The 16679-nt window shown below is 37.9% G+C and overlaps 1 protein-coding gene across 1 annotated transcript in view; it reads right to left on the bottom strand.

The window, feature by feature from the left end:
* Positions 1-16679, bottom strand: part of MYO1E (myosin IE) — a 60145-nt gene that overhangs the window by 20515 nt on the left and 22951 nt on the right. The window contains exons 11-19 of the mRNA XM_014944300.1: positions 15898-15978; positions 15430-15516; positions 14183-14269; positions 12845-13012; positions 11424-11509; positions 10749-10830; positions 9843-9949; positions 5882-5980; positions 2018-2162 (exon numbers count right to left, since the gene is read on the bottom strand). Of these exons, the coding sequence (XP_014799786.1) occupies positions 2018-2162; positions 5882-5980; positions 9843-9949; positions 10749-10830; positions 11424-11509; positions 12845-13012; positions 14183-14269; positions 15430-15516; positions 15898-15978 (942 nt within the window). The remainder of the gene's footprint in view (positions 1-2017; positions 2163-5881; positions 5981-9842; positions 9950-10748; positions 10831-11423; positions 11510-12844; positions 13013-14182; positions 14270-15429; positions 15517-15897; positions 15979-16679) is intronic.

Genomic DNA, 16679 nt, shown 5'->3' with positions numbered 1-16679 from the left:
ATGCAACCAGGACCTAGTATTAAAAAAAATGCATTAGAATGGGAAGATGCGTGCATTGGGAACAATTTGTTCCTCTTGGAAACAACCCAGTAACGTGACGTTGGGGTACCGATTATTAACATTTTGGTGCCACTTCAGAGTGAAAGGGAACTGGACCCATCAATCCTATGTAAGCACTTGCCACTTGGCTATTAAACAGAAGACAGGCACCAGCAAATGATTTTGTTTCTTTGAAAAAAACAGGAATAAGACCCACCCCATTTGTGACGATTTGGCTGCTGAAAACTGTGCTCTTATAAGGGGTAAAAATACCAAGCTGAGGGTATTTCAGCAGCCAGGAAAGGAAGATAGTTCCTTATATGATTTATTACATAAAACTGAAAACAAAAATACTTTAAAATTTTGGATTGATTTATCCATAAAGTAGCCATCACACAAAAATTATTTTGGTTTCCTCCCTTAATTATTTTTTTTTTATCTCCCCAACTGAGATTGTACTTGGTTTGTAACTAACTGCAATGAACAGCATGGATGCAAAATAATTTCACACTGAAAACAAGAAAATCAGGTTTGCTACTGTGCAAGATAATGAACACAGAACTGGAAGATTTTGCTTAAATTACTATTTCTGGTCCCTTGTAATTATAAGCAACTAAGTTGTTTGTATTAATTCAAATAGGTACTTGACCAGAACATGTACTCACCACCATCCTATAATAAAGCTTGATGTTGTGAGTAAAGGACTAAACATCACCACAGGAATGTCACAACAATAGGTAGCAAAGACATCTACTGATGTCTGAGGACATTGCACCGACTCTGTAAGATAAAACTCCCCAATAATCTTGGGAAATAAACCACAGCCTCTGTTTCAGAGGAAGGCAGACAAAGCTCGCATTTCCTCGTAATTGGTGAACTAAGGTGTTGCTTACAATGACGAAGTAGGATTAATCCAATACTAGAATTTCCTGCTCTGCCAACATGCATCTAAATATTCTAATAACCTACACCTTGAGTGCTATATACTTTTTCTATGAACAGGAGTATAAAGTCCCATTATTCCTGAACTGAGATGACACTATCTTACCCTATTTATGGTGCAAACAACACAATTTCTATTACAACTTGGAGAAGTATTATCTATTTCCCATTAATAGAAATCTTCTCATGTGACCAGGCACAGCAGCATCACTGCCTGAATTACTGTTGCTCTACAGAGAAAAAATGTCTCTTGAAAAGGAAATGATAGCAATAAACTTCTATTCTGCTTTTGTTTTGACATATAGAACTTCAGGTAAAGTACTAAGAAACCACCTAATGCTCAATTGCAAGATATGCTATACTAACTGAGCCAGATTGCTTCTGATAATTAAGGAATGCATAATGGCAAGCAGAGCATAGTTTGACAGCTTTTCTGAACAGTGATGTAAGAAAAAAATTTTCCAACAGATTTTGTGCAGTTTAGCAGCCACAGGATAAAGACAGCCTTATGATGCCTCCCTAATGTTCTCTTTGAATGGGATTTCAAGTTGCAGTCGTTCTGGAATGTTGATTTAATCAATGATGCATAACATATCCTAACTATCCCTGGGGGCTATTCTGCTTTCATCAGTAGTTCTTGTACTAAGGAGAGGATCTATTTTCTTGGGCTAATGGTCATTGGCTATGTTTTCATGCCATGGTATCTCTTCATATGACAGATTCCCACAAGGAATGTCACCATGTACAACCTGACACCAAAGAATCTTCATATCCCATCTCCTCTTCTTAAGGAACATTAAATGCATTGTATTAGTGTTAAAATCCACAGGGTCCTTATGTACTGTGCCTGTTATAAAAGTGTCTAGAATCCCTGTACAGCCTCAAGGAGCCCGTGACAGGCCTGCCCAGCTTGACTTCTGTTATTATGCTTCTCCCACCTTAGCAGATATCATGATGTTCAACTTCTGAGTGGGCAGGCCTTTTATTTCAGCACTAACAGTTTCATATTTAAAGACTGTCATTTTGCCACACTTACAGACTCTGGAGCTTTGATGAAGACTTTGGATTTCCCAAGCTGGTATTGGTCAGGTTCCATGTTGACTGATTGAAGCAGGTGGAGAACTCCTTGTTTCTCTTCTCCTTTCCAGGAAGGCCAGGTTGCTTTGGTCAGAATGGCATACCTTTACCAAGGAGCAGAGATTAAAAGCTGACATCAAACAGCAGCAGCAGAATACCAGTCACTCAGTATTACCCTGGGGGGGAGGGCTGACAGTTTCGGCAGGACTTACAGAAGCTTGGAGTGTGGGAAGATGCACAGTGTTAAGATGTTACTCGTTTGGCAAGACCAAACAACTGCAATGAGAAGGGCAACAGTGCCCAGGAGTCTCCCATTTCCAGGTGTTAAGTTACCACTTGGTAAATGCAGTACTTAATTATAGAAAGTTCTACTGTGATCCCCTTAGGTCTAGGGCAAGGTTATTTACTAACAATGACTTATGGTCCAGACTTAAGTACCTACACCCTCGGTAATCTAGATTCATTCCCAAGCACGTGACCAATTTCCCACTCGAGCCTTCTCTGTCCATCTCCTCCTTACAAAGGCCTTTTGTGTTTCTAAGCCAGTGGCCGGCCCATGCTCCTAACCCACCTGTCCAACAGCTGGGCGTGCAGCATTTAGCAAGGAGCCACGCTTGGCTTTATGGCAGAAAGCCTTTGGCTCGGCCTCTGGAGGGAATGCTGGGACTGGCCACAGGCAGCCAGGGAGGGAGGCAGGGAAGCGCTACAATACCATGGCTTTGATAGGAAGGGGAGAGTAGTCTTCTGTCTTGTGTTATTCTCTTTAAGCCTTGAAAATGAGATGGATGCCAGGTTGCAGTCCCTTTTAAACTGTAAACTTTTTCAGGCACAACTTGGGCTTTTGGAACTGCCAGCCTGGGCTTACAAAGCTGCCTTGTTCCATTGCCCACTGAGAAGCACTGATGGGATTTAGCTGCCTCGGCATGTCTATGGATAAGTAACTTTTCTAGCAGCAGCTAGGTAGGTAGTAAGTACTCTAGGACAGCTAAGTACGTTGTGACAAATTTATCTCCCAAATCTTTTATGTTCTTTAGTCTTGACAATTGTTTTTAATGCCTTAAGCATACTTGAGTTATATAAACTAAATCATGCTTATTAGTAAAACTATTCAACTAATGAAAATAGAGACAAAGTACAGAGTTCAGTTTGTAATTCCCAAGTTCTTGTTTCTTAAGATTTAGGCAGCTCCTAATAAAATGTTCTCAAGCATCACCCAAGGAATTGTTAGAAAATTCATTAAGGGAACGTTAATTACTCATTCTTGTCATGTCTAAAATGTTATCCAGCCAGGAAGCAGAAACAGTGTCATGCAACTTAAGTAATAATATAATAATACAAACAAAAATAGCAAATAGTTAAAAAGGAATATATCACAAAACCCAGACACCTCTGAATAGCAAGTATATGAAAAGAGAAAGCTAACTGAGAAATAATTGAGTAGGATTCAAAAAGGTCTACTGATGTTACCTTGTTCAAATCTTATTAGTTAACACATGCTCAGGTACTATGCATGATGGTGTAACAAAGTAGCCCTTATACCATCTTAAATACACTTGTATATTTATGTAATCTACCAGTGTTATGGGATAAATAGATGCAACTGAGTAAGGAATTGTAAGTTAAAGTAACTCCCAGCTTATTTAATTAACAGCCTCTTCTGCAGGTTCACCAAGTGCTGCCAACAGTATAGCTGTATAGGTGGGTCTAATCAAATCTGAATTTAAAGAAGCTGATGTTAATATAGGCATTTGAAACGGCTACCTTCCACACAACACAATCTGACATTACATTTCAGCATGTTACAAATTCTTTCCTACATCTGAGCTGTAAATGAGGGTATAGGGAAAAACATTACTTAAGACCTTTTAAGATACCTAAAAACTCTTGGGTACAAAATAAGAACACATTTGAAATTCTCCTTTTTCATAAACTCAAATTAACTTCATACATTTTACTGGTGTGACAAGACTACCGGGCAGAAGAAACACATTATTTTATAACATGCATCGATTAAGCATTTCACAATTTTGTAACGTGACAGTTTTATATCACTGTTCACTGCTGTTTAGATGCAGCTCTTCCACTCTAATGTACTTGTCCAAGCTTCCCATCAAACTGGTCATGTCTCTAGGTTTTTCAGGCTTGTGTAATTTGGTCTTACAGAGGGTTTTGGCACAAGTACTGTGTTCTTAAAATGCTTCTGAAACAATTTCAGATCATGACTGCCCCCCCAAAATTATCTATTATAAATTCTCAGTAAGCAGTTGGGTCCTATGTCTAAATATGGGAGTGTGGAGTTCAGCTCTCAGATTGGTTATGCTTTGAAACACACAGGCCTTTTCAGTGACTGGCTTTTTGCATGCAAATGTAAATTTTGTACATAAAAGTCTATTCAGCCCAGAAATCTCCACTTATGCGGAGCTGCCAAGGAACTCCCAATGAAAACAAGTGTACAAGCATGCATTTCCTGTCCATCCCATGCCTCAGCCCACTTCTACTCACACTGACTCAGGGTGTCAGAACAGAGCTTGTTCTGGATGCTAGGGAACTGTGGATGGAAAGGTTGCAGGAAGAGTTTTACTCACAACAAAATGTTAAACTTAACAAGACTGATTTGAAACAAATGGATGAATTCCATAAAGAATGTTTTCAGTTGCCTGTGGATCTCTACATATAAGGTGAAACACAGAAATCTATTTGCCTTCCAGATGTACCACGCAGCTTTCCTGCAGATCTCTTGCACAGATTTCTAGACCTGCACAGCCCTCACAATCCCTGTTCAACAACTGTGGAGGCTGGATTTAATACACCTTACTGATCTGTTAGTCTGTCTCAGTAAGTCTGGGTTAAGTAACGCAACCAGAAGCATATTCATCACGTTTACATCTGGGCTTGAAGTTTGTGAAGAAAAAGGGATTTACCATCATTCCATAATGAAAATGGAGTCCGTACTTTAAGATATATTAGGTCTGCCTAGTACTAGATGATTAGAACGTTCTCTGCGTTATCATGAAGTATTATCAGTGGCTCTGTTCTGTGCTGTCTGATTAATTACACTCCATTCCTTGCAACAACTGCTTGGGTGTTTTGGTTTCTATTCTCAATGTAACACAAAGACTTTCAACAAAAGCTGATTTGTAATGTAACGCCCCAGTTTGGGCATTTATTAGCTGTATGTCTCAATTTTCTAAAAACCCAGAAGCTGAATGTTGTATAAATTTTGAAATTGCTCTTATTTTAGAGGATTTCATTAGCTAGTGGAGGTAGTTAATCATCTTAGCAGCTGGTCCTAAGACACTGAAAAAAAGGATACAGAGCTCTGACTTGCTTTCATTCAGTGAGCAGCTGCAGTGGTTTGAGTTGTAACCATTCCCAGCTGTTCGAACAGCCATGGAAGGATATAAGGAGCAATTTAAGCTAAGGTTGCTCTTTACACTTGAATGGCAGGCATGTATTTCTTCACCTGTCTTCTGTCCTTGGGAGAGCTAGAGCAGTAACATTTTAAAGAAAGGCTAGTTGCTAGACAGACTCTGCAGTGTGTAACTCTGGGTTCCCGCAACTCTTTGAGGAACTCCCTCGTAGCACTACAAAAAGAACTGAGGTCTTAGGTAAGTTTACAGAAAAATGAAAAGACTTTCAAAGACCCAAAGCCAGACTTTCAGATGCTTTCAAATATCTGTGTAACCTAGATCAAGAGCAAGGTAAATGGGAAAAAGGAAAGGGTAGATAACAAATGAGAAGCTTTCAGAACTTGCAACTTCCTGTTTTCCTCCTCATTATGTAAACAACCATGCTGTGTACTTCAAAATTAGTATTACCCTACCTCTGCAAAAACTTCTTGAAAACCCTCCTGTAGGCATAGCCGGCTCTTCTTACTCGAATGTTTTCTTTCAGACCTAAGTATTCCACTTGATGTTTTACCCTGTGGACAAAAACAATGCAAGATTTAAATCCATTTTATTTCAGCATATTTGTGGATTGAAGTATCCTTAAAAGTCCATATCATGTTTAAAGACTATTGACTTCTAAAACTCATGGGCAGGTATATGAATCTATTTTTGCACCTTGGCATGCACGCTGCATGGTAGGAAAAATATTCAAGGCAGGTAGACTACAGTACTGAAATATATGTAGCAAGTTTACCTTGGCATTTTTTTCTGAGTTTAACTTCCCATCTTCTAACTAAGTTATATATAAATTTCTTAACTAGCATTATTATCCATAAAAGACTAAGTAACTATTACCTAAACAACTACATAGCTGGTATCCAATGGAGTGGGAAATTAGTTTATGGTTTTTTATTGTAGGTTCCACCTATGTTTTACATAGCTCAAACATCAACAATAACACACAGTAGCTCTTTTTTGGTTGTTCTGGAAAAAGGACCAAACCTGATGGCTGGAGAAAGCTCCAGATGCCACACTTTAATTACAAAAAGAACCAGCAAGAAGGAAGCCAGGCCAGTATATTCATGAAAAACTAGGATTCCTCCTAATTTTCCCATGCTGCAAAGGAAGGATTTGAGGATAGGCAGAAGACTGGCTGAGGCGTAACGGGTAAGCTTGTTCATGGCATCCTTTAATTATAAACAAAACCTGTTACCAGTCCCCCAGAAAGTGTTAATGGCTGTGGGGAGACTCTGTTGAAGGTGTGACCTGAAACACCATTATCCCAACACCATTACATGTCCCTCGTGCAAAACATGTTCACTTAGGTCCTAAACAGGGAACAAATATGTCCCCATGAATCTCAAAGCAGAAAAACTGCAAAAGAAGAAACCTTCCCTTTGGCACCTTTTCTTCTTTCTGGAGCTGTGGTCCAGGATTTTATGTTCCTTCTTACATATCCTGCTACTCTACTACTAATGCTTGAAGATTTGAAGAATTTCAGCTAGCTTACTTAAAAATGCATGACTCTTGCAGTTTTCCTTTGTATTTCCTTAATTTCCTCATCTAAGTCATGTGGTTGGAAGAGGCAATGTCAGTTTTTAACTCTAAAACATGGTATTCAGGGGTTTCTTTTGCTGTCCTTTTTTATGGCAGATTATAGAAGTTTTGGCTTTCAGTCAGAAATGTTAAGAATTAAGATTTTAATCCTGCAAGTTTAACAAACAGTGTATAAATGAGCAGTTGTTTATATATAATCAAAAAAGTGAGCATGCAAGGAGCGATTTAATTTTAGTTTGCTTACTAATTCTTTGATTTTTCAAATCCTGAAAAACTCTTGGTCAATTCAATGTTATTTCTCTAGCTATTTTGAAATGTAGAATTTAAATATAAAGTCTATTGCCCATTGATATTTTTTTTCTTCCCTTTTTTGGTTGAGACATTCTTTTCACATGACTCATAGTATAAAGGGAAAAAACTTTTGAAATCCCATGCTACAAATGGCAAAAGCTTTTCAGTTACTACTTCTTTTTAAAGAACACATACGAGAGGTATTTAACTAAATGATGAGCGATACTGCTTTTTTAACCTATAATAAAGAATATTGCACACTTTAATCTTGCTATGTTCAAGGAATAAAGTGTATTTTGTACCCACTCCAAGAATTCTGGTACAGTAGAAAGTTGGTAGACAAAAATACATTTTCCTGTTTATAGCTTTCCCTCCTGTTCACATCTGGAATAATGCACTGGAGCAACAGTATTACTCCCATTTTCTTACTGTCCTGCCAGTATTAGTGTCCAGCAACAGAGAATCTGAGACATTTTTCTGTTTTTCCTTTTCTTTCTGAGAAAAGGCACACTGAAACTCTCCCTCCAGACATCAACCTCAAGCAGGTCAGGGTCTGGGAATTCAGCTAATGCAGCAATTTTGAATACAAGTCCAAGTGGCTGTGCCAGGACGTGAACAAAAACACATTTCAAGAACACCCCAATTTTTGGAATAACTAAGGTATTATACAAGGTTTAGATATTACACCAGGTCCATGTGTAAGTGCTAAATATTCTGGAATTATTCAACAGCAGTACAAAGCTGGAGTGACATGGCTTCTGTGAGCAAAAAGACAGGCTTTGTGAAGGGTTTTTTTCCTTTTTCAGTAACATTTTCACTGTCTAGTAACATGCTACTAATAAGCAGATTAGATACACTACTCCCATCACATTGACTATGGCAGCAGAAATATAATACAGCATTATGTGATCACAGAAGAAAACAAAAAAATCCTAAACCAACAGTCCACAAAATATCACATAAGCTCAGTTGTTTTGTATTCCCCTCAACACAGAACTTCCTTACGGTAAAATGATGAAACAACGTAATTAAAGTTAAGTTTGAGTTGTCACGTGTATAAATTCCTCTTCCTCAGATATGTCACTAACTGCTACTGCATGTATACCCTATGTGAAGTCCCAATATAATTTATGGGAAATCACAGTTTGAAATAGGAGATGATGTTAGGATTTTTAAACAGGGATGAGGATTACCATTATGAGAACTACTTCCATTTGCGTCTGAGTTTGATAGCAGACAATCTTTTGTATTTCGTTTGTTATCAATAGTTGCTGCATATGCCAAGTATCATCCTCATTATGAGAAAAGAAGAAATCTTGCCCATTTTTGCTCCAAAAGGGGTTCTTGAAAGCTGGCTTTTTCTCAGGACTAGGTTTTTGTTTGTTTGTTTCACTGGTTTCCTAGCAACACCTTTCACAATAATAGGCCTGTTTTCCAATATGTAAATGATTGATTTTAAAAACCCCTCAACTTATCGTTAAAAGTTTTAGACATACTTTTTCCAGGATCACTTTCTTCCTTTGGTCCCCAGTGTCAGTGGAAAATTAAGTGCTGCACAGCAGCATTTTCAGGGGTGGAAAAGCTAGAGAAAGAGGGTCTACATTTACTGCCAAGACCTAAATGACACTTTCAAGAGCAGCCCCAGTTGTGGCTTCTCTAAGTGCTCTGCATCTGCATGCAATTGTGCTAGTCTGCATGCCAAATGGCAGGAAGTGAATTCTGGTGTGTGTTGATATGGTCAAGAATGCTTTTTATCAGACTTTGCCAGTTGTTTCACTGTGATAAAAATAATCACTTGCTTTATCAGCACTTGTATCTGTACCAAAAGTATTTGGTATATAGTAATAAACATTACCTATATTAGGACCTCACATAGTATATATACCATACTGATCACCTACCTCAGTGAAAAAAAGAGTATCTTTTTTCAGATAATACAAAGATGCTATGAAGCATGATATAGTCAAAGATGCCTTAAATCAGATGTGATAAACCAAAGTTACGATTTAGACATCCATTTAATGTCTATATAACCACCCGGTATGATATTCTAGTGACTTCTCTTTAAAGAGCTGGCTAATGCAACTTAAAAGTCAAGTAGTTAAAAAAGAACCTTCTGTGTTCTTGGCTATAGAGATTTTTTGGTAAATTTGATAATAAAAGCAGATACAGACACGCCCCTGGCTTTTTAGCTACCTAATAGAAGCCATTTTAAAAGCATAAAACAAAAGCTGGAACTGATGTATAATGCATTTGAAATTCTACATGGAAAACTGAGTCTTCAGTACACTGATGGGCTACTGTTATGCAAACGATGATTATTCATGACTGATGTGAGAAAAACTAAGAACCGCACAGACTAACTGCTGATTTAGACCAAGTGACCACAGCTTATCTTCAAAGCTTAGGAGAGGTCATGCCAGATTTCGTTTCTGAAGGTTTTAGAGTTCCTAGTTGTTTGTCTGTAGGCTGTATGATTACAAAATAGGGGTTTTTGTGGCTTTTTTTTTCCCACTGTTTCTCATCACACACTCTGCTTATCCATACCTGCTCTCCTCCCAGTCTCGAGACTTCTTTGTTTCATTTGGTTTGATGCAGCGGATGTAATGGGGTGTACACTTCATCAGTGTGCCAACAAGGTCATTTGCTTGTTTCTGTAAAGTTGAGGCAAGACAATAGGACCTGAGATGAGCAGGGTAAATCCTATGAGAGAATTCTAAAAATTGTCAATGATCTGCTGATGATACAGTTGACTTAGGTTTTTTTCCCCGAATAATCAACGTGTCTTGGAATAACACACACCTCATGAAAAAATTATCAGTAAGTAGAAGGCACCATTATCTCCAGCTATGTAATATATTTAAATTATATAAAAATATGGAGCGACAAGGTGAACTCAGGACTGTCAGGGTGAAATATAAGGAAGGAGGTTGATACTGATTTCCAAAGTCTGCAAGTGTGCAATCTAAGTGCATATTTACAGCCAGTCTCTCCAAAAAGATGCTCGCCTTGGAACACTTGCTGCCTTATTCAACACACATTACGGTCAGTAGAAAGACTTCTGTTGACTTCAGTGGGCACTGGATCAGGCCCCACTGCATTTCTGCAGTATAAAGAGATCAGTTATCTGTAGTTAATTGTAGGACATCAAGTGGCTGAGTGAAGGAGCTCATTCATTATGCACATGCAAGTACTATTATTGCTACCATCAATTGCTCGTTTGGAAACTTCCCTGCTGTAGAATGCAGCTGAACAAAATGTTTAATGGACACTGATGCTGGGCAAAACAGGATTCTAACAGCTGAAACAATGCATCACTTTGCAATCAAGATACTCTTGATGTCTATCTTTCCAGTAAAAAACAGGAAAGACTACTTTTAAAAATGCATTTAGGTATCTATAGACAAACACCCACCCATATATGCCCATCTAACACAGGAAAAACAGACATACTTTGATTTTACTGCCCGCAGTGGTAGGACGGCCTTTCTTGTCCACCTGAAGATTTTCAGGAAATAGAGCCTTTATAAAAGGCCTAGGAAAGAATTAATAAAACAGTGTTGGCATAGAAAGACAATTTTATACAGGAATGTCAAAGAATATGCTGTAAAAGTTGATAGTTGAGCAGAATATAAATAGCTATTTCTATTAATCTGGAGTTATATCAAATCTATTTTAAGATTAGTATTTTCCATGAGCTTCATTCCTCATAGACATCTCTTGCTATTTTAGTGAGCCTTGGAAGACACGATACCAGACTTCTAGACTCAAACAAACCCACACTTTGTAAAAGGTAAGCATCAATTAATTAAAATACATAACAAAGTAATGTAACTTTATATGTTAAAACAGTGCCTGTTCTGAGAGAATGTCAAATCACCAATGGCCTTGTTTGAGGCCAAAACAAGTGGCTGTCATTATAGATTCTGACACTGCAGTACCTTACTAATTCAGATTTGCAGAAAATGAAGGTCAATATAAGGCAAGTGATACTGTTCTACTGCAGTGATGTTTTATTTCCAATTTTATACAAATGAGTTCACAAGCTGCGAAGTAAGAAGTCAGGCCCTCTGCATCCATCTGAACTAACACGTTATTCCTAGCTTTAAGCAAGTTTTGCTTACGTACAAATCACTGCTCTGCATGAGTTCAATCAAGTCCATGAAAAGAACATCCCGATTTCTCTCGCAGAATCCATCCATATCATAAGATACCTGGGCCAAGGTGGAAATTGATTGTTTGTGGTAAGTTGAGAACCCAATAATTAAAGAAAATTTAAATTCTGTCCTCATCAGTAGCTGTTCTGAACTTTTTCGTTAGTTTGATATAACTTAAAGATACTACAATGATCACTAAATCCTTGCATATGTTATTAGTTATTTCTTCCACAATGAACATAAAGGAATTTCATCCCTATATTTAAACTGAGTGAAAAAGACTGTTGGAGCTAGTGAATGGAATACAACACAAGTGAATTTAATACTGAGTTTTATTGAAGAAAATTTTTTGCATGGTAAGCATTTACTGTTATTAACTAAAATTGCAGGAAACCACAAATAGTCTGAGAAAAACACCCAAAGAAGACAAAACTGTACATTATATTCCCAACTTTATTGCTATATCATCACCTAAGGATCATTGCTATATCTGAATTCTCTAAATGTACTGCTACCATAACCAACAATTAAGATAAAAGACCAGGGACACTTATTTATTACACTTAATATTAAGTTCCGGTTATTATGTTTGATAGCAGCAAGGCCCAGGTGCAACTCTCCTAAGGGACACACGTTAGGGCATATTTGTTCTAAGATGCTTACATTGTGAAAGGAGGACACTGTCTCCTGAGATAATCTGGCTATTTAAAATGAAAACAGCCCTCTATAGGGTTTCCCCCTTCCTCTCATTACTGTTCTTTTTCTTTATAAATACATTACACAGAATTCAGTGATGATTTTCCACATTACCTTTCCAGCATAATGATGAATGATAAATCCCTGGTTCCAGCTGTTGAAATGTTCATGAGTCCCAATCTGCATCTGGAGTTTTTGAAGCAGTGTTTGGTCAGCTCCTTCTCCCACTGCATGCATGGTGGCACACACATCATCCAAAATGCTCATAATCCCTGGGGGATTCTAATGCATTGGAGAAGAATAACAAAAACAGCAAAAGAAGCGAGGAAAAAGATAAATATTATGATACCAGTTTTTCCCCCCAAACAGAAAACTGTTTGCTACAAAAACATTAAAGCAAAGTGACAGCAGGAGGAATTCCCCCCCAGTCAGTAGAGTGTTCACAATAGAAATTAATTTGTCCACAAGCATGCTAATAGTTTAGGAGAGATGCCACTTTGTGTCATGATAATGACAGTGAGAAATGATGGGGAAAACAATGATTGCTATTTAAAAACAACAAAAAAACCGCCCAAAACCCCATCAAAAAATTTAAAATGAAAACAGCCCTCTATAGGGTTTCCCCCTTCCTCTCATTACTGTTCTTTTTCTTTATAAATACATTACACAGAATTCAGTGATGATTTTCCACATTACCTTTCCAGCATAATGATGAATGATAAATCCCTGGTTCCAGCTGTTGAAATGTTCATGAGTCCCAATCTGCATCTGGAGTTTTTGAAGCAGTGTTTGGTCAGCTCCTTCTCCCACTGCATGCATGGTGGCACACACATCATCCAAAATGCTCATAATCCCTGGGGGATTCTAATGCATTGGAGAAGAATAACAAAAACAGCAAAAGAAGCGAGGAAAAAGATAAATATTATGATACCAGTTTTTCCCCCCAAACAGAAAACTGTTTGCTACAAAAACATTAAAGCAAAGTGACAGCAGGAGGAATTCCCCCCCAGTCAGTAGAGTGTTCACAATAGAAATTAATTTGTCCACAAGCATGCTAATAGTTTAGGAGAGATGCCACTTTGTGTCATGATAATGACAGTGAGAAATGATGGGGAAAACAATGATTGCTATTTAAAAACAACAAAAAAAACGCCCAAAACCCCATCAAAAACCCCAAATGCCCACAGTTGTTTTTTTTTTTAGTTTTTAATTCCTTCACAAAGCAATCTTTTTTGGAATTCTACCAAAAAATAAACCTGTGTCTGAGGTAGTATTTAAACTCACACGCTGTAGTTTGACAAACTTAGAGCTAAATACCTAAGACCGTGACAGAAATCCTATCCTCTTCCCAGTTACTCTGATAAAAATAGCACAGGGACAAAATCTGATGTGTGTTTGAGTGCAAGTCAGTATAGTACTTCAACTACTGTTAAAATCACCTGGCTTACACAAGGACAAAGAACTAGCTGAAGAACAATCTACTTCTGTCTTAAAGGACACCTCAACATTTGTCATCCCAAATCAGAACATAAAGACTTTAAACTGTAGAACATTTGGTGGAGAAAAGGCACAAAATTTATCTACAACACTTCCTAATACTTCCTCTTCACGTTTTTCTGCTGAATTTGTGACAGTACCTCAAAGGAAGCTGGTATTGTTAGCTTCCCCAAACTGAAATACATCTTCCAGGGACATAGAGAAGCTTATCTGATATACAGTAGGATATGTCATGAAGTTCATGTCAGGTGGACAAAATTTTAATTTGCATCACTATTTTTTTAGTCATATATCAATCATGTGATTGTATGGTTCTCTTTTTGGTTGATATCTTAGATAACATATATCTTAAATGCCATATCTTAAAGCTCTTATAAGACACCTTATATAAGATTTATATATAGGCTTAGTATGACTCAGTAACTGAACAACAGTATTCACATTTTTCCTATGAATGTTCTTGACAGCAAAGCAGTTGCCCAAATATTGTAAAGAAAAATCTTGTTGTTTTTCCATCTGTTTGTTCTAAATACTTACCACTTTGTTCTCTATAAGGTCACACACTATTTTATTGTTAAAGTAATCTATTGGTGTCCATCTAATTCCTTCTTGCACGTATTCTTCCTGTTAAGTAAAAAGAGAGACCACATATAGACAAGCTCAGCACTACTGGTGTTCAGAATGACTTGTCAAATGTGTGACTGGGGGGAGGTGGGAGAAATGCCCCTAATGATCTCTGGCTACCCAAGAGATGAATTGGAATCCTTCTCTGTTCTCCTCACACATTCTTTTGTCATTCATAGCCCTTGAGCAGTGACTGAGAAAAGCAGGATTATTTCCTCAGTACATCTATTGTCAAAGCACTTTACAAATAGTAACAAAGTGACTTTCACAGTATCTTGAGAGTGCACCTAAGCACCCCTATCCTAATCTATTTTAAAAATTAAGATCGTGACAGGCGTATCAAGGATCAGACCCCTTCAAAACAGCACATTTAGAAATGCCCATGAAATGGAGACACAGATCTACTTTTTATTTCATACGCAATTACTGTAACCATAAAGACATCTACAGACTGACAGGGGAAAAAATTCATACTAAAATTTGATTAAATTGACCCACTCAGCTGCATAGATATGAGTTCAGCTCAATACTTAGCAGGCCGTTTGTGTGCTCCACTGCAATGATCAGTTGCTTTTACACAAAGGCAATTGTGTATGTGCATTCTTGAAAGCAGTGTGCTAAGGCCGGTGCCAGGCCTGAGCTCACTCCCCACACAATGCTCCTGTCTCAGCGTCCTGCCTGCCCTCCCGAGCCGAGGCTCACCCTCACACAGAGCCAGATTTCCCTGTCAGACTGTGAGCAAAGAACCGCAAACACTTCCAGTGTCTCAGTAACCTATTTCATTCATATATAAAAAGGGTGTGGAGGATATTAAGGAAAGCATTCCCATTTAACTGTGTGTCAGGTCCAAGGAAAGCAGAGGGATGGACCAAGCTGCAGTTTTCCATTTCTGTCAATGAGTCAGAGCACGCAGCGAGGCTGGGCAGTCACAGGACGGCGTTAGCACCGGATGACGGGCTCGCTTCTGTACCACTGTGTTAGAGAATAATGTCTGGAGCTGATGTGGTTTACAGTTTCAGGATTAGCCAACAACAAAGGGGTCTTTTTTTGTCTGGCTTAACAAGGCAAATTTTATTGTTAGCAGATGATGAAATCTCAATTTTTCCACTAATTGAAAAAGCAATAGCTCATTTATGAATTCAAAAATAATGTCTGATTACCTGTTCTGCCTTCAGTGTCAGTTCAATAAAAATCTGCTGTAGTTTTTCATTAACGAAGTTGATGCAGAACTGTTCAAAACCATTTTTCTATAGAAAAGGAAACAATTTAAAAATTAGTCTCATGCTTTATATACAATAATTCTTATTTCTTATGCTGGCAATAAGCTTCAAAGAAACACTGTCAGTGATGGATAGGTTGCTGACTTTATAGACATTCTGTGTAATCTCAGATCTTTCTTTTAAGATCAATGACCTAGTTTCTTTGAAGTTTCTTCAATACTTTGTGTTTATTAAGTGAGACATTACCAGTGAGAACTCAATGTCCAGGAAGCTGGGTTAGGTTTTTTTGGCTTTTATTCTGGCCACAGGGTTTGGGTTTTTTCCTGATTTGGATTTTTTCCCCTCTAAATAACAAAAATACTCTCCCAGGTCAGATCAGTTAAAACCCTAAGTATTGCATTGCCTTACCTGGAATATTTCAAAGCCATAAATATCAAGGACACCAATGTTATATTCTTCATGATCCTTCTCCATAGCTTTATTAATAGACTGATAAAACAGAAACAAAATGTAAAACAAAGTGTCGTTTTTATATATACACTCATATCTTTAAATATTTATATAAAAGCAATGGGTTTTTTCAATAAGAACACATTTGAATGGAATACAAAGATATGTAATAGGGTATTTTACTTTTTAATAAAGTGTTATTAATGGCTAAGAAAATAATAGTATCCTGTTTTCCAGGTTAGCGAGCCTTTGTTTCTACTGTTTGTAAAAATCTTTCCCCTTTTGCTTAACTTGGTCACTTAAAGAAAATGAGCCAACAAAAAAAAGAACAGCTTTAAGTCTGATATTTGATGCATTTTGCAGATGGTACCATGAATGTTTTCACCTATTTCTGTACTCCCCTATTTTGCAGCGTCAGTGCAGGCACACAGTGGGAATTACAGAGCTGTCATGATGAGGGAGACTGAGACACTCGCAGTGCCACCACAGAGGAGACTTCTCCTTCATCTAGCCAGCATCTGCGGCCAAAGGTAAGGCTTCTACCCCACCAGTTCAGCCCAGGGTCTTGTTCAAACAAAGCATACTTCAGCATGGAGAATGGAATTTGACCATTTGCTCAAATGCCACAACATCAGGATTCTGAAGGGGTTCTTTGCAGGAGAGTGGGGTAAAAGAGCAGGGGACCATAACCAACTTATATTGCTCATCTGAAAAGGCTCAACTGCGTTGGGGAAAGCAAG

This window comes from Calidris pugnax, unplaced genomic scaffold (assembly GCF_001431845.1).
Source record: "Calidris pugnax isolate Ruff unplaced genomic scaffold, ASM143184v1 scaffold70, whole genome shotgun sequence".
Classification (NCBI taxonomy): domain Eukaryota; kingdom Metazoa; phylum Chordata; class Aves; order Charadriiformes; family Scolopacidae; genus Calidris; species Calidris pugnax.
The sequence above is the reverse complement of the archived record's forward strand: the minus strand, read 5'-3'. Positions and strand labels throughout refer to the sequence as shown.